The sequence below is a fragment of the Ammospiza nelsoni genome, chromosome 6 (genome assembly GCF_027579445.1).
Source record: "Ammospiza nelsoni isolate bAmmNel1 chromosome 6, bAmmNel1.pri, whole genome shotgun sequence".
In the NCBI taxonomy this organism is placed as follows: domain Eukaryota; kingdom Metazoa; phylum Chordata; class Aves; order Passeriformes; family Passerellidae; genus Ammospiza; species Ammospiza nelsoni.
Genome location: NC_080638.1, coordinates 28384177 through 28406621, shown reverse-complemented (window position 1 = coordinate 28406621; position 22445 = coordinate 28384177). Strand labels below are relative to the sequence as shown.

Below are 22445 nucleotides of genomic sequence, written 5' to 3'. Positions count from 1 at the left end.
ATGGGATCATCAGCCTATTCACCTTTGGTAAGAGAAAATCACTGCTGGGGCAGAAGAATCTTTTTGGTGGTCTTGGTTGGGATTGATCAAAAGCAAATGCTTGGGGAATTTTGATCCTTAAATGTCAAATGCCTTTACAGTAGGCAGATATATTAGTAAAAGCAGCAGGTAGATGGTCCTGGTGAGATGGATATATCCCATCTTGAAGAGGAGAAATGGGAGACATGCTAGGGTCTCCTTCCATAGTGAATCTGAGCAGAAACTGAAAATTAGTGACGGATGGGTTTCATCACTGGCCCTCTTTTGGTTTTTTGTCTCCAGGATCGGTTCATCCGTGCAAATCCACACAGGAAGATTGGAATCAGGAGGAGGAATCATCAAAGGCCATGCAGTGCTGAAAACGAGGTACTGTATGGAAGGCAGCTTCTGGATTGCAAGGAGAGAACTGCAGGGCATAAAGGGAAGTGCATGGCCCTGATGATACCTGCAGTTCTGCTGTCAGCCTTCCCAGTCTCTCCCAAGCTTAACTGTTTTGTGAGAGGTGACATTTATTAACAGATAGTTAAGGGAATATTTGCTACTTCTGGGAGTGTGCTATTTAGAGTGCAAAGCATTCACTGTGTCTTAGGGGTTGGGAAGATGATGAACTTGTGGTTTAAATGCTAGGCAAGGAACTGGGAGAGCTAGATTTTAGTCTTGTTTTACTGTGGTATGATTATATGATGGTAGTCATACCTCATAACACCCAAGGCTTAGTCCTTAAATTGTTTTTCCTTTACTTTATGGAGGCAGATGAGCAAATAAAATGGCTTACTTCCATGTCTGACACTTTTCTGAACACTGATTTTTATGAAGATGAATTGATTTGGGAAAGTACTGAATATGGTGCATTCTAGATATGTTGCATATTATTCTGTTCTATGACTAATGGTTAGTCAAAAATATATTAAATAATTAAAAAAATGAAAATAGTATTTGTTTTTCTGTCCCTGAGTTTTTTCCTTCTGTTCCTTAGCCATATTCAGTAGAAAAGAATGAAGCTAACTCTTTCTTAGATATAGGAGAGCAGTCAATTCACTGCTAGCATTATGGAATAATAATTTGGTTTATGTCAGTATAGTTGCTTAGTATTTAAGCCATCTCATGAATAAGTTTTCTCTAAACTCATGGATATGGATGGTACTAAATCTGAGGATGAAATATTAATCCTCTGTGTTTGGATGAAATGTTGAGCTTTCAGCAATTTGAATCATGTACTTATTTCATCCTCCATCTCCAGAAATGCTGCTGCCAAAAATTATGCTGAGGTTGATGGGCTTCTTTCAGACCTTCTATTTTTGTTCAAATGACACTTTCTGAGAGAAAATTGTTGAGAATTGTTCCAGTAGGCTGTAAATAACATTTGGCTTGGTGGCTTATTGCTTTCTAGATGTTTAGTCTGCTTTTGTCAGGATGGGGAGTATCAAAATAAAGAGGTACACAAAGAGGTCCTGAGCAGGCAGTTTCTCAGAAATCATGATTCTTTGGGTATTTAAGCGCTGCTTTTAATTTAATTAATGGAGCTGTTGCTTCTACACGAAGTGTTTTACTCTTGACGTTCTTCAACACTGTCTTGTTTTCCCAGTAACCGAGTGAAGGGTTGTGTAGCTGTGATAGGGATTGGAGAGAGAACAGAAAAAATGGAGAGAGTTGTGGAGCCTTCAAGAACCTTCTCCCCCTGTAGAACCCTGCAGTACAGGTTGTCAATATTGCTGTGCCTCAGAGCTTCTCCTTGGTAGATCAATCAGATCAGCCTAAGTTTGTCCTTTGATGAAGCCAAGACATTCTGAATTGTCTATTTGTGCTTTTGTGCCTTTTTTTGGGATGTATGTGCATTTACATACAATTATAGCTTTTTTTTAATTACATTCTCTAACACACTGCTGATTTTACTGTGTGTTCTCATCTTTCCATTTTCTTACATTGTTTAGAGCTTTAATGATTCCCACTTTCTTCAGTTCTGGTTCTTTAAAACCCCCCTGGTTTATACTCATGTATCAGTTCTGCTTGTTGTATTAATGAGGTTTCATTTTGATTAATGTAGGCCCTTGCTGTGAATGACAGGCTATCTTTACTCAATGTCAAATCACAAGAAAGTATTTCTTCTTAGAAAATGTCTTAAATAGTTGAAATCAAATTCACTGCAATATAATGATAGATTGGCCTTTCTGGTGCTGAAAGATAAACAATGTTATTTATATCTGAGTTAATTGCTAATAATGGAGGTATCTTTCTCATTGTTCTGCAGCCAGAAGTGCCTCAGTTGCGTTGGCTTTCTGTAAAAATTATTGGTATGAGAAATCTCCGCAAAGCAGATCTGTGTAAGTATCACTGATGGCACATTTATAGCTTAGCAAGAAAACTACTGTCACCTGATTTTAATGCTCTTGTACACCTGTTGCTTGGATTACAGTAATATTTCGGAGGGGTTTGGGTGAAGAAGTTGTATTTATTTTCATTTAAATTCAAAATAATTTAGAAAACACTTAAAATCAGAAAGGAAATAGTCTAGAAATTCTGTGTTGAAGAAGTTGTCCTTCCCTTTATCTTTTGCATTACAAATAGATGAAAATCTTCCAAACCAAAATTTCCATTTAATTTTAAAAAGTGCCACTTGAAGAAGTGAAGTTGTACATGAATTTTTTTGGGAAGTGGCAAGTATTTGAAAATAGGAGTTAAAAAATCACAGGAGCCAGAGTACTTAGTTCAGCACTGTTTAGCTCTTGTTATCATATAGAATTAGTGGTTTAAAAGTGACTTTTTTGAAACTGATATAAATCTAAATAGAAAAGTTAAATAACTCTAAACCCAGAATATTTTCTTTGGGTCTAATGAAATATCTAGGACTCCTCAGAGGTTAATCTTTTCTTTCCCTGACTGGGCAAATCAAACAATAACAAAGTACTGCTGTAGTAATTGTGCAACTTGTTGTTAACACAGGGAGCCAAACTGATTGCTATGTCAAGCTGTGGCTGCCAACAGCTTCATGTCAGAAAGCCCAGACAAGAACTGTACACAACTGCAGAAACCCTGTCTGGAACGAAACTTTCCACTTCGTGATACAGAGTGAAGTAAAGGTGGGATCTGTGACAGTGAGCAGGTGCTTTCTAAAGGGGGCATCTTCACCTGCTGCGGGCAAACTCTTTTTGAAGGGCTTGAGACTCACATGGACAACCTGACTGAAAGAAGTAGTTTAAGCCCATAAGGTTGTGGAATATCTGGAATAATGTTGAATGCTTCTTTGTGTCCCAGAACAGTTGTAAAAGACTGATAAATTGTTTATAGAGTTAGCAGAAATAGGTGAACAGTCAGAGTGAAAGTGATACAAAATCCAAACTGGATCAGTTTCTCATAGTTTACTAGAGCTGTATCTTCTCATGGTAACCTGAGCCCTCAGGAAATGTCAAGGGATCAAATCCTGTTGAGAGATTGGTAGTGAAGCTTTAACTTTCATTTTAAAGGGTTAAGAATTTCCCCTTTATTATTACTTTCTGACAAAATGCCAAGATTTCTCAAGGCAGTGATTTTGAATCCACAAACGATCTGAAGAACAGTGCGTGTAACCTCTGCTCTGTCTGGTGCATGTTACCATCATATATGTCCCTTATGTTTCCTCTTCTTTTGGAGCTCTTTTTGTTTGCCAAATCTAATGATTTACCTCTCTATTAGTTAGTCCCCGACTCTGCTCTCTGTGCTGAGAGCTGAGCTCTGTGCTGTCACAGGAGTCTGTCCGCATGAGGGCTGAATGCTGGCTCTTGCTGGGCCTTCCTTTTGGGCTCAGGAGTCCCAGAATATGTGATTTACATCCTTCTCTGCCTCTCTGCCCAGAACATCCTGGAGCTGACAGTCTGTGATGAGGACACTTTTACACCAGATGACCATCTTATGACCGTTCGCTTTGATGTGGCTAAAATCCAACCTGGAGAAAAAGTTCACTTGAGTTTTGAGTTGAATCCAGAGGTGAGGTGAAAATAATACTCTTGATTAGAATTTTGTCTCAAGTTGTTACCTCTATTGAAGGTTAAATTGGTCCTCACACACAAAGACTTTGTTTAAAAGGATGTTACGAAAAAAAGTTGAATGCTTGGGTTTTAGGAGAGGGGTCACAAACACCCCTGTTGTGACTGGAATAAGATGCAAAGTACTTTTAGAATTCCTATTTTTTTTTTTTAATTTCAAAATGATATTTTGAAAAATCAGTGAGAAAAAGAGTCAATAATGAAGAAACTGCTGGTTAGGAGGTCTCATTTCTGTTGTAGGAGATTGACAGAGCAGGGGTGGGAACAAACCTGTCCCGGTTTTCAGGCAGTCGCTCTTACCCTTTGGCCAGTAGCTCACTAGGGCTATCTCCTCTCACCTTCACTGGGGATTTTGGCCAGTTCTTTCAAATAATGTAGCATTAAATGAAGCATTTAATTCTTGTGTTAATTTCTTTGGGATTTTTTTCCTCCTCCACTAAACAACTTTAAGAAAAAAATTACAGCAAGTCTACTGATGCTCCTTTGCTACAAATTTATTTTAGAGGGGCTGAGCCAGCACAGGAGAGGCAGACCTTCATGAGTGAGAATATCATCAGTATTTTATTTTTTTTTCCTTAGTGAGTGAAGAAGAGTAAGAGTTTGATTTGCTGCGTGTGTATCAAAAATACAGTGTTTAGTTGTATAAACAACCAAAATAAAGATACAGAGTATCTTATGAAACACTGAGTGGATGAAGTTGCTGAGAGGAGAGGTGGAGAAATCACACTCATCTTCAAAGGGAGCCGAATATGTACTCAGATTTCCTTCTGCACAATGTAACACCTTCTCTGGAGGGTGTAGTAACAACTTCAGGGCTTTTTCACATTTTGCCAAGAGTTTCAGTTTACGGTTCCCAGGAATTGGTGTGCTCCATTTATTTCTAAACCACTGTGTCAGTCAGGCTCTTTGGAAAAGACTCTTGCCTGTTTTTTTATGTTACTATTGCTTTGAAGAGGTTTATTAATTACTCTTTTAGACAACCAATCCTTACTGAGGACTGCTTATTAACCCTGTTCCAGCTGGCTACAGCCTTCCTCAGAAAATCCCTCATGTGACTGAGATAATGGCAGGTGTGATTCAGGCCCTGAATTTGCTCTGAGGCATGTGCAGAGCTCTTAGCCCATGAACAAGGTGGAAGTGGTGGGGGTCAGACCAGGTGAGCTGTCTCAAGAGCATCCTGGTCAAGCTGCCCTTCTTCAGTTTGTGATGAATCAGGCCCCCATGAGGCATCACAGATCATGGTCTCTATATGGATTTTCAGAAGACTTTGGGTTATTTTATTTTTTTGAAAGTGTCTTAGTAATGCAACAGGCTGGGCAGTCTTAATAACAGGCTGTAGTGCCGCTCCTGCCCATAATGATTTCTTTAATCTACCAAGGTATCTCAGAAGGAAGGCTGAAGAGGTCAGATGGGTGATGTCAGAGCAGCAGGGCTGCTTTGCTGTGCCTCTTGCTCTCTGTGGCCTAACAAGTATTTCCATTGCTATGCTCTGGAATTTTCACCCACAAATATGTGAGTGGGATTTACTAGAAATGTAACTTGTGTGGGTGTAAAACAGCATAAGAAGGGTAGGAACATAAGGCAAGCAGAATTGGGCAGATGGTATGAGCCAGGTTTTTCTGAACCTTGTTTCTGCTGTTCTTTGGACAAAGTGGTAACAGAGCATCAGTTGGTTTGCATAGTACAGTCTAGGCATAATTAAATATTTGGCACAGTCTGTCTTGCATCTGAGTAAGGTGACTGCTTTCTAAAATCTGTGCCCCAACATTCTATTACAACTTTGCAACCACTGTAATTCTCATGAAATAGACACTTTGGGGGAAATAAGCAAGCACAGGTACCTGCTCCTGCATTACATGCCACAGATGCAGCTATCAGAGAAGCCATCAGAGATGTTTCATTTACTGATGTGAACTAGTAAATACAAAATTGCTCTGTACTTTGCTGTAAAGATGATTTTCCCATGGCAACTGCATTGTCAGATTTGGCATGTTTTTGACAGTTGATTCACAATGTTAAAATATGATGTGCAGCTGGACAGAAGGGATATTTGTCAATAAATGTTAGCTATTCTGAATATAAATTAAAAAATGCTACTATCACTTGCCAGAAAGAGATTTATATCACTGTTAACTGGTGTTTTCCTCCCTATGTGTGATCCAGAAGATCTCTCTGATATAATTTTTTTAGTCTGGTTTTTCCTGGATTGGCTGTATCCCATAGCAAGTGGCTGGAGTAATACAGTTCTTCAGTCTCTTTGATACTGTTGGTGTGCTACTCTATTGCTGCCTCATTCTTGTACTTTTCCTGTCTCTTTTTCTCTTGATTTGTCTCCCCTCATCTCTTTCCCTGATTCCCCTTCACAGCTTCAGTCTTCTCTCTTCTTCCCTTCCCCTGGCAGTTTTTATTTTCCAGGCTGGACCCTTCTCCCAGCCTTTTTAAATGTTTAATGACTTTACTCTGCAAATTCTTTTGTTTTAACCAAGGCATGCTCCCTATCTTTTCACTGCATTAAGTCCATTCATTCTTAATTATGTTTTCCTACATCATTCACCTGCTATTTTTCCCTTCCTCAGCATTGATTGACCCATGTCTTATCCTACTAATGAATTAATAATAGGACCCTTGCTCCCTATTCAACGATACTTAATATTTTCTTTCTTGTGATGGTACAGCTGGTTTGTAAACAGTAGAGCAGTGGAGAGGTGAAATCAAAGTGTGGCCACAGAAATCTCTGTTTATATTATGATGTACAGGGTGTGAGAATGGAGCGAGAGTTATAAATAAGTTGTCAGAGTCATATCAGAGGAAAATATTTCTTCATTCATAAATTCTAAAAAAGTCCTATTTTCAGACTCAGGAAGAACTAGAAGTGGAATTTCTACTGGATAACATGTAAGTAAATTTCTACTGGAAAAACACGTACGTAAAACATAAACGTTGTAGAGTTTGTTGTCAGAAAACTGCATTTTAGAGAGTGGTAATGCAGCACTGGGGAAGTGGCTCCATGTACTTCTGAGCTCAGCTATCTCATCTCAGCATCATCCTCATTATTTCTTTTCTGTCCTAAATTTGAGTGACAGTCTCACTTACTATTTATAGCTGAGAATGGATGTTTATTTTGTGATTCAGCCTAAGGAGAGATGATTCTCCTCAGCAGAGATAGGAAGGAAGGAAGGAAGGAGCATCCTTGGGAAGGTATGGGATGTGATCTGGCAGAGGCTGCAAGATAGAGGGGAAGGATAGAACTGCTGATGGTACTTGCCAGCTAGAAAAACTGAGCTCAGAGAACTGTGCTTTTGAAAGTTTATTGCTAAATGCACACTTTTAAATAAATCTTTTTGATTTTTGCTTTTCAGACCAGGTGTATCTGAGAAGATCATTACTAATGGTGTACTAGTGGTAATTTTTTTTTTTTTGTATGCTAATCTTATGGTGGGGCAGAACTGAAGGATGTGGTTGGAAGATAGGGAGAAAATTTTCTTGTGTTAACTGTTGGGGACTGAATGGTATTTAGGTGTAATGACAGATCCCCAGTTATTCTAGCTTCTTTAACCACAGTACTGCTTGCAAGATTTATACAAGATACTCAGTTTCTACAAATTCTTCACATCCACAGACCACCATGGTCAAGCATTGTGTTTCTACAGGGCCCCTAGAAGCTCAGTGAGAAACCTGAACTGTTTCTGTGACCAGTGGTTTTATTGCTTCTCTCTTCCAGTCTCGTGAACTTTCCTGTTTGGAAGTACATGTGAATGAAGCAAAAAAGAAGAGCTCTTGCAAAAGTGAGGGTGCTGATTTAAATTGTTGCTGCTTTTTGTGCTATGGGATATGCAGCTGAATCTAGATAAATATTTGGTTTGTTTTAGTCTCTGTATGCATCAGGGGTGCTTGGGTATTTCCTGAATTACCTACTTGCTAATAGTGAGAGTCCTCAGAAGAAGACATGACTCTGTAACTTAAGAGAAAAGAAGCCACAGGGAGGTGGCTGGGAGATTTGGAAACAGCACTGTGGTGTGGATGGAACTGAAATACCTTAACCTCTGTTTTCTGGTGAAAACAAATTAAAAAAGGGAGACACAACTCTCAGGAGGAGAAAGACTTCAGTGAAAGCTCAGGGGGATGTGAATGCTGCTGGAGGCATCCACAAGTGTAGCACACTCTCTCTGTCACTTGGCAGGGTGTCACAAATGGTTTAGGTCACTTAATCATTGGCAGAGGTATCAGCAAGTGTAGGTTTAATATAAGTTTGTAAAAGTGTGACAAAGTTTGATGGCAAGATTTGCTCTACCACTAAATGCATGAAACATGCAAACAAAATTCAGATTATAAAAAATCTAGAATTATTTATGTAGAGACCAGGGATGCAAAAAGATAAAGAGGGAAAAGGAAAGGGTGCCAGGAGTGAAGATCCTCACAGAGTTGTGAGTTTCAGAGTGGGCCCTCTTGCCAAACTTAGCCTCAGACTTGATCCTTTGTCTAAAGGATTCAGCAGTACTCAATCATCCCATAATTTAGTATTTACAAGGCAATTCAATGGGATTTACAATAAGCAGAACAATAACTTAATTATTAATGTAGGATGGTAACATTCATACTACACCTGCTATGGGGTATTCAAATCAATTCACACATATTTTTACACAAAGAATTATGTACAAATTATGACCAAAGTGCCTGCTAAAAATTCCCCTCAAGGTTGGTGAAATACTCAGAACAGATGCCTTTGCATTTCTCTGTGGATGGAGGGTTGGGCCATCAGCTTTTGGGATCAGTTCTCTGAGTATTGCAGACTTGAGATCTGGTCAGTTCTGAGCCCCTGCAGTCCAGGGGAACTCAAGGGCCAGGTGCTGCACACTGGTCACAGGGAAAGGAAAACATGTGGTCCAAATTAACTTTAGCTAAGCCTGCAGCACTAAGGCTGAAATGTCACTTTTATTTGCTAATCTCAGAACTAGGCACAGTTAACGTCTCCCTGTGGTTTGCTTCCTGTTCTTAGGGAGAGATTTCACCTTCACAATGAAAGGATCCTATGAAGAAACCCAGGATATTTCCATAGGTCCTCACTCCAGACCAGGAAGCAGTGAAACCACCAGGTTCCACTACATCAAGCACAGTCAACCCAGACTGCTCATGACTCTGCCAAAGGAGCATTTTTTCTGTTGTGTAGGTTTTGCTTATGGTTGGTGATAACACCTAACCTAAATTTTGGGAGAAGAATCATGAGTTAACCTTTATCTGGTATTTCTGTGTCTAGGGTCTATAAATAATATTCTTCTTATAATATTTTTTCTCCCTCTTTAAATCAGCCCGGCTCAGGTAGAAGGGAAATGGGTGTAAGTAGTCCCCTGGCTGTGCCTCTCCCTTCTCTGGACTTGGGAAAGAAAGTGACAGTGATGAGAGTGAGTATCCTCTGACAGTATTTGGAATTCTTTCAACAAGGTAAACTGTATATATGTGATATCTGGTCATGTATTAATTTTGTTGCTAAAAATGCATTAGTGAGTTATTTGTATGCTTAGCTCTGCATAGAAATATAACTATGATTTGTAGGGAAAATAGGATATTCAGAATTTCTGACTGCTTTAAAAGTAGTTTAGAAGATTGTGTGCTGAATGCTTGAGAGGAGGCCAAAACCTTTTCATTATACTATATATGTGAATAATTGCTAATACTGTAAAACCTACTTCTACAAAATTACAATTCTATTTAAAATTTATGGTGCTGTCATTATTGATTTTTCAGGGGGAATCTTATGAAGTGTCTGTGAATGAGGAAAATAGGTAAATCTTTTGTTGCTTTTGAATGATTACTTAGGCCATCTCCTCTTCTTTCATAATATCATTGTTAGATGAAAGGAAGCTTCATCTTAAAGTAGCTAATTTCAAAACAAGAAATAAAGATGACTGAAATATGAGGAATCATTAATAAAATTATTTAAAGCTTTTAAAGTTTTTAAATTGGTTGGTAAGAATTTAGAATAGGATAGGTGGTAGTTAGTTATGGGGTATAAACCAGCACAATATTTTTCCTAATGCTGATGCTTTGTAACCTGAACATCCCTCTGTCTTGTAACCTTTATCTATAATAAGTACATATTTATGTATACCAGATTTCTAACGTGTCTAACACCTTTATGCATTTACAAGACCTCTACAGGTAATTTTTCAATGAAACACATGGACAGTAATTTATTTATTGACTGGGCTTGTTGAGATTTTCTGAAGGGCAACATTACCCCCTGTTGGTATGTTAGCTCCATTGCAAGCCTTAATCAGAGGGTGTTATTGAATAATATTCAGAGAAGATACAGAGAAGTTTTTGTGTTTTTTTTTTTTCCCCTGGAAAAAACCTTTGAAACTGGAACCCTGTGAAAATAAAGGTTATAGAATGAATCATGTACATGATGTTTATGATAATGTACAGAAGGGATAAATTTAAGAGACACCTTCTGATTTAGAGCACAAATTCTTTGTAAAGATAAGCCTAACTCGGTTTTAGGGCTCTTTTAACTAAAGTGTGTTAAGTTTAAATAACCACTTAGGCCCCCTTTGTGCTTCAGAAAACACATGCACAGCAGGAGAACGTGAAGAGGTGTCTGAATACCAGAGTTCAATGTGAAGTAACTTGATTTTATTTATTTGACTTCCTTATGATTGTGTGAAATTCTTCAGGACATAATTCTGGTCTAAAATCTCCACAGGAAGGCACACATATAGGACATAGGATATCCATATACCTGCTTTCATATACACAGGGGGACTTTCATGTACATGGAAGTATAATTTCTTTAAACTGGTTTATTGTCGGTTTAGCTGGGTGTCTCCAGCTGAAATGGCTGCAGGTGATCCCTTGTGCTGTTCTTGTGTTGTAGTTGCAAGGATTTGGATTTGAGGCTGGGGTTTGGTCTCTGTGTGGAGGAGCAGGATTTCATCTGTAAAAGGAAGAAGGTGGTTGCTGCTGCTCTGAAAAATCTTCTTCATCTAGATGAAGACCTACAGGAGGATGAGGTATGTGGGACAGCGTCTTGGGAACTTGAAGTAATATGACCCACTTTGAGAGAAGTGGATGTGATGTGCATGCATGACTACCTGTGCAGCTCTTCCACATATTCTACACTAAATAGTATTGGCCAGATTGTCACTTGCACCTAAGACCATATCCAAATTTTTGGCACAGAGAATGAAAGAGGAACTTTTAGGAGGCCAGTTATTACTCCTTTATTCTCTGCCAACCTCTGTCCTCCCCCAGGGGCAGCCAAAGGCTGTATCTGCTGACATGCTGGTGTGTAAAACCAAGCCTGGTGAAATTTGATTGTTGAAACCGAGACCATTTCTCTGCTTTGGCACCTCTTCTCTGCTGCCACAAGGTTCAAAGGGAAGGATCCAACTCTCCCATAGCACACTGGTGCAGTAGCATCTGTCTTGTGTGTTTTTTGGTGTTATCTCTTGCTTGCTTCTCTCCTGGGGATCCCTGAACTCAGAGGGAGCTGCTCTGTTACTGGAAGACCAAGATCTGTTTTGGGGCTCTGGTGCTTGGGGCAAGAGTCTGGGACAATGTGCCTGTGGGGTGTTTCCTCCACTGCTCTGCTCAGTTCCCAGCACACTCAACCCTTTATGATGTGTGCAGGACAGCATTTTTCAACCAAGTCAAATAAATTAAATAAATTAAATAAATTGAGAAAATCTGAAAATATATTTCCCCACACAAGATCCATACTTACAGCTCCTGGCCTTCCAAAGCATCACTGCTCAGGAAAATGCTTTCAGCATACACTAAATTCCACCAAAGTTTACACAGCTCAAACACACATCTAGGCACTGCCCTGAAGAGGTGAATTAATCAAAACCTACCTGAACCAGGTGTTGCTGTTACTTTTTTTGCATGGCCATCATTCCTGTATTTCCTCTGGTGACGAGTGACTCTGTGCCTGTCTCTGTGTGTTGGGCAGGTGCCCGTGGTCGCAGTGGTGACGGCAGCAGGGGGAGTGAGATCCATGACAGCGATGTTTGGCAGCCTCCTGGCTCTCCAGGAGCTGGGTGTTTTGGACTGTGTGTCATACATCACTGGTTTATCTGCAACAACATGGTAAGGACAGCTGGGATTGTACTTATGTTTGTGTTAGCAGAGTGATAACCCAGGGAACAATTCTGCCTTACTGATGAATTTACTCAGCTTGATGTGGGCACTTGGCTAACTTTTGGACTTGTTTCATGGGATCACTCAGTGCTGCCCTCCTACAAGAAACAAATCTAATGAGAATGACAGTATTTCTGTAACTGCACTGAAGTGTTTACAGAGGCCAAAAGAAAAGAACACAAGCCAGGATGGTTTGCCTGTAACTTGTTATCTTGTTGCATGCAACACGTCAAGTCCTTTTGTAATATTTGTCTGGCTGGCTCAACTCCTATGCATCTCCAAAAAGCAGACTTTTAAAGAACAGCCCTGAGAAACACAGAGTGTCACTCATGCACTCAATGGTGACTGCCTTGCACAAACTAGGAGGGGTTGAGGGGATTTAAAACATTTTGCCTCTGAAGGGCTGCTCTAAATGTTTGTGAGACAGAATTAGAACAAGTGGGATGGGGATGAGAGGGGATGGCTAGAATCTGCTTGAGCCCTGGGTACAGGTGGCTCTGGGCTGCCCTTGTGTGTGCCAGCAGCCTGAGGTGCCCACCTGCTGCACACCCAAGCAGGGCTCTCACACTGGCCAGGGCACTAGCCGCTGCTAAACTCCAGATTAACATTTCACAGACGGTCTGACCCATCTCAGGGAACTGGCCTCACACAGAAGAGGTCGCTTGGACAATCAAAGGGTAATTCTAGCAAAAGCTCGAGTTACGTTATCAGTGTTGCTTTATTACTCTTTTGATTCTGAAATACAAACAAGCCAGGATGATTTAAAATGTATTTGTGCAGGGAAAAAAAGAGAAATCATTACACAGTCTAAACTCTGCCTCAGCTTTGAAATGCTCTTCCAAGTAAAAGTTTGAGGGCAAGAACCTCGTGTAGCCTGAAACAAAACACTTGTGTGTGTTGTAGGCTAATGAATTGACATGTGCTCTGTGATGAACCTCAGTACCTTTCTTTTATCCAGGACCATGTCAAAGTTATATGAAGATGCAAATTGGTCACAAAAGGATCTCAGAGGGCCAGTTGATAATATCAGGAAACATGTGACCAAGAGCAAGCTGCACTGTTTCTCTTTGGATCATATGAAATACTATGAAAATGAGCTTTGTGAGAGAAAGCAAGAGGGGCACAAGGTGTCCTTTACAGATTTATGGGGACTCTTCATTGATTGTATGCTACATCATCAGGTATTTTATATTCTTTCTCTCCCTCTTATTTCACAGGATTTCTAACTTCCCATGTCTAAGGTTGTTGATTCAGTTGGAGAAAAGGGTCTGAAAACACCTGAAGGACTGAATATTTGGCTTTTTAGAATAAAAGTAACAAAGTATCCCTAAAGTGTAAGCATCTAGAAGAGGTGTGAGAGCATGCAAAAATTCAAGATGTTAAGGAAACTGATTTTCCATCTTTAAGTTTGGCGTTTGGGTGAGATGATAATTCCAGTAACACCCAGAGGAGAGAAGGCTGTGACAGAGCAAAGTTCAGGCACAGCAATGTATACCCATAAGCAGTATGGAAGGAGATGGGTCCGGGTTGACTAAATATCTCTATTTCCTTAAAGCAAGTCATATCCCATATTTCTTGCATTTTTGCCCTGTCCCCCTTGCCAAAGCTCCCATAAGCACAATGCCTTGGTGAAAGCTCATGGCAGAAAACACATGTACACATTTGTGTGGCCAAACAGCTAAAGTACACAGAACAAAATCTGCTGAGGTTTAGCAGATACTTCATTGATAGTTCCTGCTTAGATACTGTAGTAAGTCCATGCATCATGTTCATCTTTTTACAATGACTTTTGCTCTTTGTGAACAGGAAAGTACTCACAAACTCTCCGATCAACAACTAGCAGTCAATCAGGGGCAGAATCCACTCCCCATATACCTGTCCCTCAATGTCAAGGATGACTTTAGCACTTTGGATTTTAAAGGTATAGATTATCATACACCCTGTTATAACTCTGAAGAGTTTCCTTCTAAGGCTGATTGAATGCCAAAACTTTTTCCTGTAAGTCCAAGCCAAAAAATCTTTTAAATAATTTCTTTTCTTCTGTCTTCTGTGGAAGGGAGATACCTGTGCTGTAGACACTGCTCAGTGGGGGCACAGAGATGCTTTCTGCTGGCAGCCTTGAGAGCCACAACTGCTGCTCTTTTCTCTGTCATCCCCACCTACCCCCCACCGCCCCTTTCAGCTGCTGGGTCTTCTGCTGAGGCTGTGAAGAGTGGGGAGGAGGGCAAGGCAGGGAGGAGAAAGGAGAAGGTGAGAGCAGGAGTCAGATCCCAGCAGCCAGAGAAGGATCTGAGGAGGGGCAGGGCTCTGTGCTCTGGTCAGTGATCCTGATCACTGTTCCCATGGGGTTTCCAGCACAAATGAAGCAGGAGATCCTGCAACTGAACCTGGTCATCTGCTCCTGGGCACAGTTACAGTCCCAGTGCACCCAGACAAGCTTTCTGTGTGGGGAGGGGATTTGGTCAGAGTTTTTCATCCTCAAGGCAGTGATTATGAGAGCCTCTAGAATGAATGGTAGCTGGTGTCATTGCTGACTCAGAGGATCTCAAAATGCCACACTGTGTGCAGGGCCTTAGCAATCAGTGGGCTTTCAGCCCCGGGTCTTGCTTCTTAGAAATGGATCTGAATCCCAAGCTGAATGGATTTTGGCAGAGGAAATTATTTTAGCTTTTGCATTCATGTATGTTGAAGGACACCTTTTTGTTTTAAATCATGGTGGTTTGAACTGGTCTGTCACCAACATGGTGAAGCTATAGGCCTTGTTCTTCCAGCTTCTGAATCTCTAAGCTGATTTTTACAATAAAAATAAATCCAGTTTGATGCCTTATTTGCAGAGTGGGTGGAGTTCACACCTTACGAGGTGGGTCTCCTGAAATATGGGGCCTTTGTTCGCTCTGAGGATTTTGGTAGTGAGTTCTTCATGGGTCGCCGGATGAAGAAGATCCCAGAATCTCACATCTGCTTCTTGGAAGGTAATTTACTACCTTAAGAAAACATCACCTTAAGAGCTGGCTACACAGAGAGATAGTCTGCAAGTTGCAGTATTAGTACACCAGAGAATGTATCTGACACAATTTCAATCTCAAATGAACCAGCCAAAAGTGACAAAAGAGGAAACCAATTTTGGAGACAAATGTGACTAATTTGCTGAATGTCTTGCAGAATGACCTAAACAGAACTCATGCATGCCCACACACAAACTGATCATCTGAAGTATTTAAACTCGCAGCCTGACTTTTATAGACAGCCAAGTTTCGAAAATGGCCTGGTCGTAAGCCAGACATTGTGTGGAATGGCGTGGCATTTGATAGTTATGGGAAAATTCATAGTATTTCATAACTAGAACAGAAAGTGGATTCAGGTGTGTTGCCATAGCTGTGCTCTAAATATTCAAACTAATATTAAGTGTGGAGCCTTTCTTTTTTTAAAACTTTCAAGGCACATGGAGCAATATATTTTCCCAGAGTTTTATGGATGCTGTCTACCTCTCGGGTCATTCAGAACACTTCTGGCACAGATGGACTCGAGACACTGAACATGACATTGGTTAGTTCTTCAGATTACTTTTCTCTTGTATCTGCATTTTCTTCACACCTCTCTGAAATGTGAAACCTGACATTTAGTAAAGGGTTTGGTTTTGTGTCCTATTTCTGGCTTATGGGACACCTAGCCCTTGAGAATGAAGGAAAAGCAGGAGACCAACAGTTGTCGTGTAAAACAGAAAAAAACATTGTGCTGCTCACTGTGCAACATCCCTGGGGATCTTTGTTAGTCACGAGAGGGTTACTAAAGCCCTTTGGGGAGGGAGAGGCCAGAGAGGAAAGAAAAAGGTGATGGTGCGACACTGAAACCCACTGCCCAGAACACTGCACGTCCACGTGTGCACCCAGTCACAGATGGGGCTGGGAGCCAGGGTGGTTTGATTGTTATCATCATCAGAGAAACACTCTGACCGAATGCAGACACATACCCTCTTCTTGTTCTTCCTGCAGAGAGCCATCCTGCTCTGCCCAAGAAGCCTCATGAACAGACAACCTGCTTATCCATCCCCAAAGGTTACCTTTCCAAAACTCTGCGAGAAATGATGACCGGGCGGCCAGTGGTTTCAACATACCACAATTTCCTCAAGGGCTTGCAGCTACATAACAGATATTTGGAGAATGAGAGCTTTTCCATGTGGAAAGGTAATTGGAAATTGTTTTAGTTATGTCTTGGAAGGAGATTTGAGGGGTGATACTTGCTGAGGACAAATATTTGATAAGTTTTATCATAGAGGTAAATTTTGATTAAGATTATTTGATTAACATGTTTGTGGAATGGGTTTTGCCAAGCCCTAGATGATTTATTCCGGGTCATGTTCCTGTCTTGGAGGAAGCACAGCATGTTTGCTTGAATTCTCATCTTCCTAGGAAAAGTCTTCCAAGGAAGTTAAATAGCCACAAATTTACACATATTGAGAAAGAAGAGTAATTTATCACTTTGGATGAAGCTGAGTCTTAGAACTGCTCCATCTTGCTGATCTCAGAGTTGAGCTATTTATTTAGTAAATAAATACTAAATTGTGTCAAAGACAAATACGTAACTGTGGGCTTTGTGTCAAAGATGAATATACATCAGTTGTATTTTCTTTCTCCTCTTTGATGCTAATTTGGAAAAAAAGAGAGTTGAGCCTGCAATAAATAATGATAATAATAATAGAAGTTTTGGCCTTTCAGACACAGTGCTGGATTCTTCTCCCAACCAGCTGAATGAAATGAGTGACTACCTCAAGCTGATAGATACAGCTTTCTTCATCAACACCAGCTGCCCACCCATTCTGAGGCCAGAGAGAAAAGTGGATGTCATTCTTCACTTAAATTATAGTGGAGGATCACAGACTCTGGTGATGTTTTGAAGCAGTGATTCTTTATCTGTATGATTCCAGCAGCTGAATTACCACCACAGCTTTCTCTCTTTCTCTCTTTTTAAATTTTCTTTCAGAAAATGGTCTAGTTTTTATTAAATTAAATGATCATATCAGTGGTACTATTCACAATTATGACCATAATGTCACTGCCTTTATCAGGGCTGTTTTCAGTGTCTTTCTGGGACAGGCATATGAACACAGACATACAAAAGATGTCCTATTCAATGTTGTTTTGGTAATAAGTTCCTCAATAGTTAAATGGCTTCTACAATGTAATTAATATACAATACATAATTTATAAATTTTTTTTTTAATGAAAAGTTTTGCTTTTACATTTGACTCTTGGTGACATGAGTTTTAGTCAGGGTTTTATTTTCTGCATTTGAAGAAACCTTGACAGTCTTATATGATTCAAATTAATGTAATTTATTTGTAAGAGGACATAAAGACATAGTTAGATGCGCTTAATGCAAATATTTAAGAACCTGTGATCTGAGAAGCCACATATAATCAAAGTTTCCCTATCCAAATCCTCTGCTCTGCTCACTAAATCACAGAAATTGACCCGAATGTCATATACATTTCAGTAAATAGTAACCCTGCTTTAAAAATATAGTGTTAGCAAATCAACCAAATTTCTGTTACCCAGGATATATTAAAATTAAAATGGTATGTTTGTTCCAGTGCATAGTTAGCATTATTTATAAACAAATTAATCAATCTCAGATTGTCTATTGCAGCAAAATATTATGAGGTTTGGTGGTCTTACTTCAAGCTCTCTTTGTGTTGCTATCTCTGCTCTCTGTTGAGCCAGCCACTGGACCTATTCTCAGAGTACTGTTTGGAGCATGGGATCCCATTCCCCAGCACAGAGCTGAGCCAGGAAGACCGGGAGCGCCTGAAGGAGTGCTATGTGTTTGAGGACAGCTTAGAGGCACCAATCTTGGCCTATTTTCCATTGGTGTGTGATACCTTCCAAAAATACAAGGCACCGAGTAAGTTGACAGCAGTAATCATTTTTTGAGATTATCTCATCCAGTTGATTCATTGAGCTTGTTCCTACTCCAAAACAAGGCACTGGCAAGCTTCTGAGTTGGCTAAGTTATTATAGTCTTAGTCCAGCTGTGATGCATACAGTATTGGGCAGCTAATCAGGGATTGGAATGAAGAGGTTTAAAAATAAAAGCATGAGAAGCTGTACGTTGAGGGAAACCCCCTCTGGCACCTGAAACAGGTCATGTAACTTGGACAATAAAGAAGAGGACAAAGCTAGTAAGTTATATCCACTGGTAATTTATGCTGTCACCTCACAGTCTCATGAAGAGATATAATGTTTACTTGGTTAACAAAGTTGGAATTCTCCTATTACTTTTTTTACATGAAAAAATTGAGAATAGAAAGTGCTGGAAACGCATAATGAAGCAAAGGCTTTGCCAGAGTAACAGCCTGCTTTGATACCTATAATTTTTGAAAAGTTGCCAGATTGTTTCCTTTAGTTCAGCAATAGAAGAAATGTTTGTTTCACTAGAAGAAAAACAAACCTACTTGGCAAATTCAGTTTCAGTTTACAAATACTTTTGCATGCATCCGCTCCAATTTTATTATTTCTAGTTTTCTATGATCCAGGGAACTTTCCTCAGCACCTTTGCTTGGCTCTGGTTTCAGATGTGGAGCGCAGTCCCGCAGAGATGGAGCAGGGAAGAGTGGATGTGTCCAACTGTGCTGCTCCCTATGGCACTGGCCTGCTGACATACACTGAAGAGAATTTCAACAAGCTGCTTAACCTGTGCAGCTACAACATCCTGAATAACAAACACTTGATTCTCCAGGCTCTGCGAACTGCAGTGCAACGGAAGAAGCAACTTAAAAACTATTCATCACCTAATTCGAGTAAACACACTTAAAGTGTATTTAGGAAAAAAAATCATCAGAAGGAGATACACAAATGTTTTGGTACTGGACTAATAAATATTCACCTGCTGCAAACTCACTGATGTTTGCAATAGCAACAGAATTTGTGATACCAACTCCTTTGACTTCTGCAACAGTGAGATGGCTGGTGTGTGGCTGCTGCTACAGTTTTATTCCCACTGCTATCCAAATAACAGGGTACTTGTCTTAGAAAAATGGTTTCTTAAGAAAGTACATTTAACTGGTCTTTCTTAGAACTTGTTTTCTGATTGTTGTATGCAAAAATATACATGCCCTGTTGGGGCATGGCAGAGTAATAGCTACTGTTCAAATACTAAGTAGCCATGCATAATCTTATTAAAAATAAGAATTTTGTAGTTGAAATAATTGAAGTTTGGGGGTTTTATTAAGTTCTGTGGACTCAGCTCAGCTAGCAAGTTGCTCTGGAAAAAGTTACCCTTGCTTTTGATACCAAGAAATCCAATATTGAGTGAACAGTGAGCTTTGTGAATAACCCTTGAGGAAAAATGAAAGAAAAGCTGTCACTTCAACTGTGGAAAATGAAAAATGGAAGGAAACGCCGCTTTAAGGGTGCAGGTGACTGGAATGATAACTCAGGAGATAACATTATAACACTGTTACCTCTAAGCCAGTCCTTTTCTGTGCATCAGTTCATTTAACAGGAGATAACACCAGTGTCTGTCAAGATTTGCTGCAATATCAATCAAACCAGTAAGTCTCCCTTCATAAGAGGAAACTGTTGGCAGTAACCTTCATGTGTCCTTTTCATGGATCTAAAGCAGTCGAGTCCAACAACTTTCCTTTTCCTCAGTTACTGATAGATCTTTGTTTCACTGGCCCTCTTAGGCAGAAAGCCAGTTTTTCACCTTCTTTCCTTGCCCTTCGTTTGAATAATTTGATGTTATGTGTCACTAGTAAGACTGCAATAGTTTTCTGTGAGTAAAGAAGAAAAGGAAGTTTCACTCTGACAGCTCAGTTATGCTCATGAATATATTTTTAAACAATAATGAAATGGAGGTTTAAATATGTGATTATTTTCTTTTGCAAAGTATCTCTTCAGTATTTTTAAGATTTTCAAGTTTCATTACTAGAGCTCCAGGAAGAATGAATATAAGCAGTTCAGTGTGTGCCTGTGTATTCCACCCACTGTGTTTTGGTGGTTGCAACACTTGGCACTGGGCCTTTAGCTTTACTCACCCAAGGTGTGGTGATGATGTGTGCTTTTGGCCGCTGATCTGGAAAATTAGGATGGCTTAGAATGAGCTGAGGAAAGGGAGTCTGCTTTCAGAAGTCTGGGCCTATTTAGAAAGCCACTAAAAAATCTTAGGTTGCCTAAATGGTCTAGCTTAGCAGCTCAGTATTTTGACTTAAGTCAGACAGATGCTGGTGCTTGTGTTGGGATCTGGCTCCAAGCACCTAACACTGCATGAAAGTAATGTTTTAGCTGGAAGAGCCAAGATTAATGGTCTTGCCTTGGTGGCTTGTGAGTTTTCTCCAAAATGGACTGATTTTGTTTCTTGTTTGGGGAAGGAAAGGCTGCTTTTGTTAAAGACCTATTGATGACTTTCACATTGCAGAGATAGTTCAGAATCTTGCCTGTGATGTGACAGTGAAAGGCAGCATGAAAGGACAGGGGAAGAGATATTTGTTTGAGTGGCTTGCCAGCCATTAATCAAAAAATAACAGAGACATTCATTATTACTGGTGGTATTTTTCAAGGATGGATCTGAGTCTTAGGCTCAGTGACATATCAGCTGGATTTTTCAAAATGATTCAGCATGGATGTAATTGTTCTATTTACGACCCAGGTAGGTCAGCAGCAATTTTTTTTTCTTTTGGTAAACACCTGTTTGTGACCTGTCACACAAGCTCTGCTGAATGTAATGTCATGATCCTGGAAACAATTAGCTGTGAATCTTTGCAGTCTCTATTAGGGCTCAGACATCTCTTAGTCTGACTGTAGAAGAAGTTACCCCCTTAATTAGCTGGCAATATGAGGTGGCTTCTTGATATTCTGAGAATTGGTTCAGATTGAAATTGGCTCTAGATTTCCCTGTAAAGGTCCTGGGTGATGTGTCTTGCCTAATTATTAGGTAATTAGCTGACACAGGCTGGTGCTGGTATTCCTCACAGCTGTGGTCTGTTGGGGTTAGGGCAGTGAAATAGGTGCTTGAAGAGTGCCTGAAGTGTTGAATGAACCTGGAAAGGTCAGGCAACCTCTGAGTGCTCCTGCAAAGGTAAAGAGAAGTGCTGTTGGATGCTCAGGTCTACAGAGTACAGGGAGGGGCAGAGATAAAGGTTTTGAGCTACTGGTTTTTGAGATGAGGATTGCATTTGAAATTCTGTTGCAACAAATCTGAAGGCAGGATTGCATATATTAACAGATGGGAGAACACTTCAGTGATGATTTTTGAATGGAAAAGCAGCCCAATTACTTCATGTGAGTGAGTAGGAGGAGCAAGATTTTATCTCTCCAAAACATATCAAGGGCATGTGGAGTTGTTTTAATGCAGTTTCTCAATAGTCTTTTGAAAGCACAAGCCCTCCTTCATATATGTCATAATCAGAATAGTGTCTCAAGCAAAAATGTAATCCCCCACCCCTCTACCTAGCATGATCTCTCTCTCCAATGACTAAAAGAATATTGCAGAGTTTTGAAGAGCATGTGTTTTGAAAGTGTGGTACGTTGAAACATGAAAATAAAATGCCAACATAATAATCATATTAATGTGAATGTTATATACTTATATATATATATATAGAGGGGGGAATATTTTGTTTGGTTTTGGATTTTAATGTTTCTCTTTGGTTTTTTATACCAAAGAGTTCCTTAAAATTAACCTCAGGCCAAAAATTACGAAGTCAAAGTTAAGTTTTTCAGAGTCTAAAATCCAACACCTTGGGATAGGAAAGTGATGCTTGTCATCCATGGTACACCTTGTCTTTGGAGATTATTGAGTTCAAGTCCTTTGTGTAACTAGAGTTGGACTTGAGCTTCTTGCTCTTCTTTGACTGACAGGATGAGGTCTTAGTAGATTTTGTAGCTTGTGGAAGCATTATACAAAAAGAAGGAAAATTAAGTGAAAGCCCAGGGAAAATCCCAAGCTACAGATATGACACTACATTTGTTAAATTGCTCTAATTTGTTAATATTGAATAATTCTTTTCTAATGTGACATCTGGCTATCATTTTTTAACACCTCTAGCATGTGCTTTGAATGTTTACCCTTCTTGTTATGTTCAGGGTGTGTAAATTATGACTGCTCCCATTGTCATCCCAAGGATGGTTCAAGGATACTCTTGCAGTAAGATTAAGTCCCCCATTAATCATGCATTTTGGTAGTCCTGGATTATCAGAAGATGACAAAGTGGTACATAAGGCAATTGTGGAGTATTGAAAGCAGCTGTTA

The 22445-nt window shown here is 39.9% G+C and overlaps 1 protein-coding gene across 1 annotated transcript; it reads left to right on the top strand.

The window, feature by feature from the left end:
• Positions 1-19007, top strand: LOC132074289 (cytosolic phospholipase A2 epsilon-like). Its single transcript, XM_059473989.1, has 21 exons — positions 1-27; positions 322-405; positions 2288-2360; positions 2980-3116; positions 3868-3999; positions 6913-6953; positions 7418-7460; positions 7780-7843; positions 9058-9224; positions 9368-9460; positions 9804-9841; positions 10933-11068; positions 12010-12146; positions 13156-13378; positions 14004-14118; positions 15032-15169; positions 15636-15743; positions 16190-16381; positions 16913-17079; positions 17918-18098; positions 18769-19007. Exons 1-21 carry the CDS (start codon positions 1-3, stop codon positions 19005-19007), a joined length of 2535 nt encoding a protein of 844 aa, XP_059329972.1.
• The last annotated feature ends 3438 nt before the right edge of the window (positions 19008-22445 follow it).

What these genes read in the sequence shown, in the direction of transcription:
- LOC132074289 (XM_059473989.1), top strand. Translation starts at nt 1, where the DNA reads ATGGGATCATCAGCCTATTCACCTTTG. An exon ending in TCACATCTGCTTCTTGGAAG is followed by an intron (nt 15,170 to 15,635) that starts GTAATTTACTAC and finishes AAAACTTTCAAG; the next exon opens with GCACATGGAGCAATATATTT. An exon ending in GTGGAGGATCACAGACTCTG is followed by an intron (nt 17,080 to 17,917) that starts GTGATGTTTTGA and finishes CTGTTGAGCCAG; the next exon opens with CCACTGGACCTATTCTCAGA.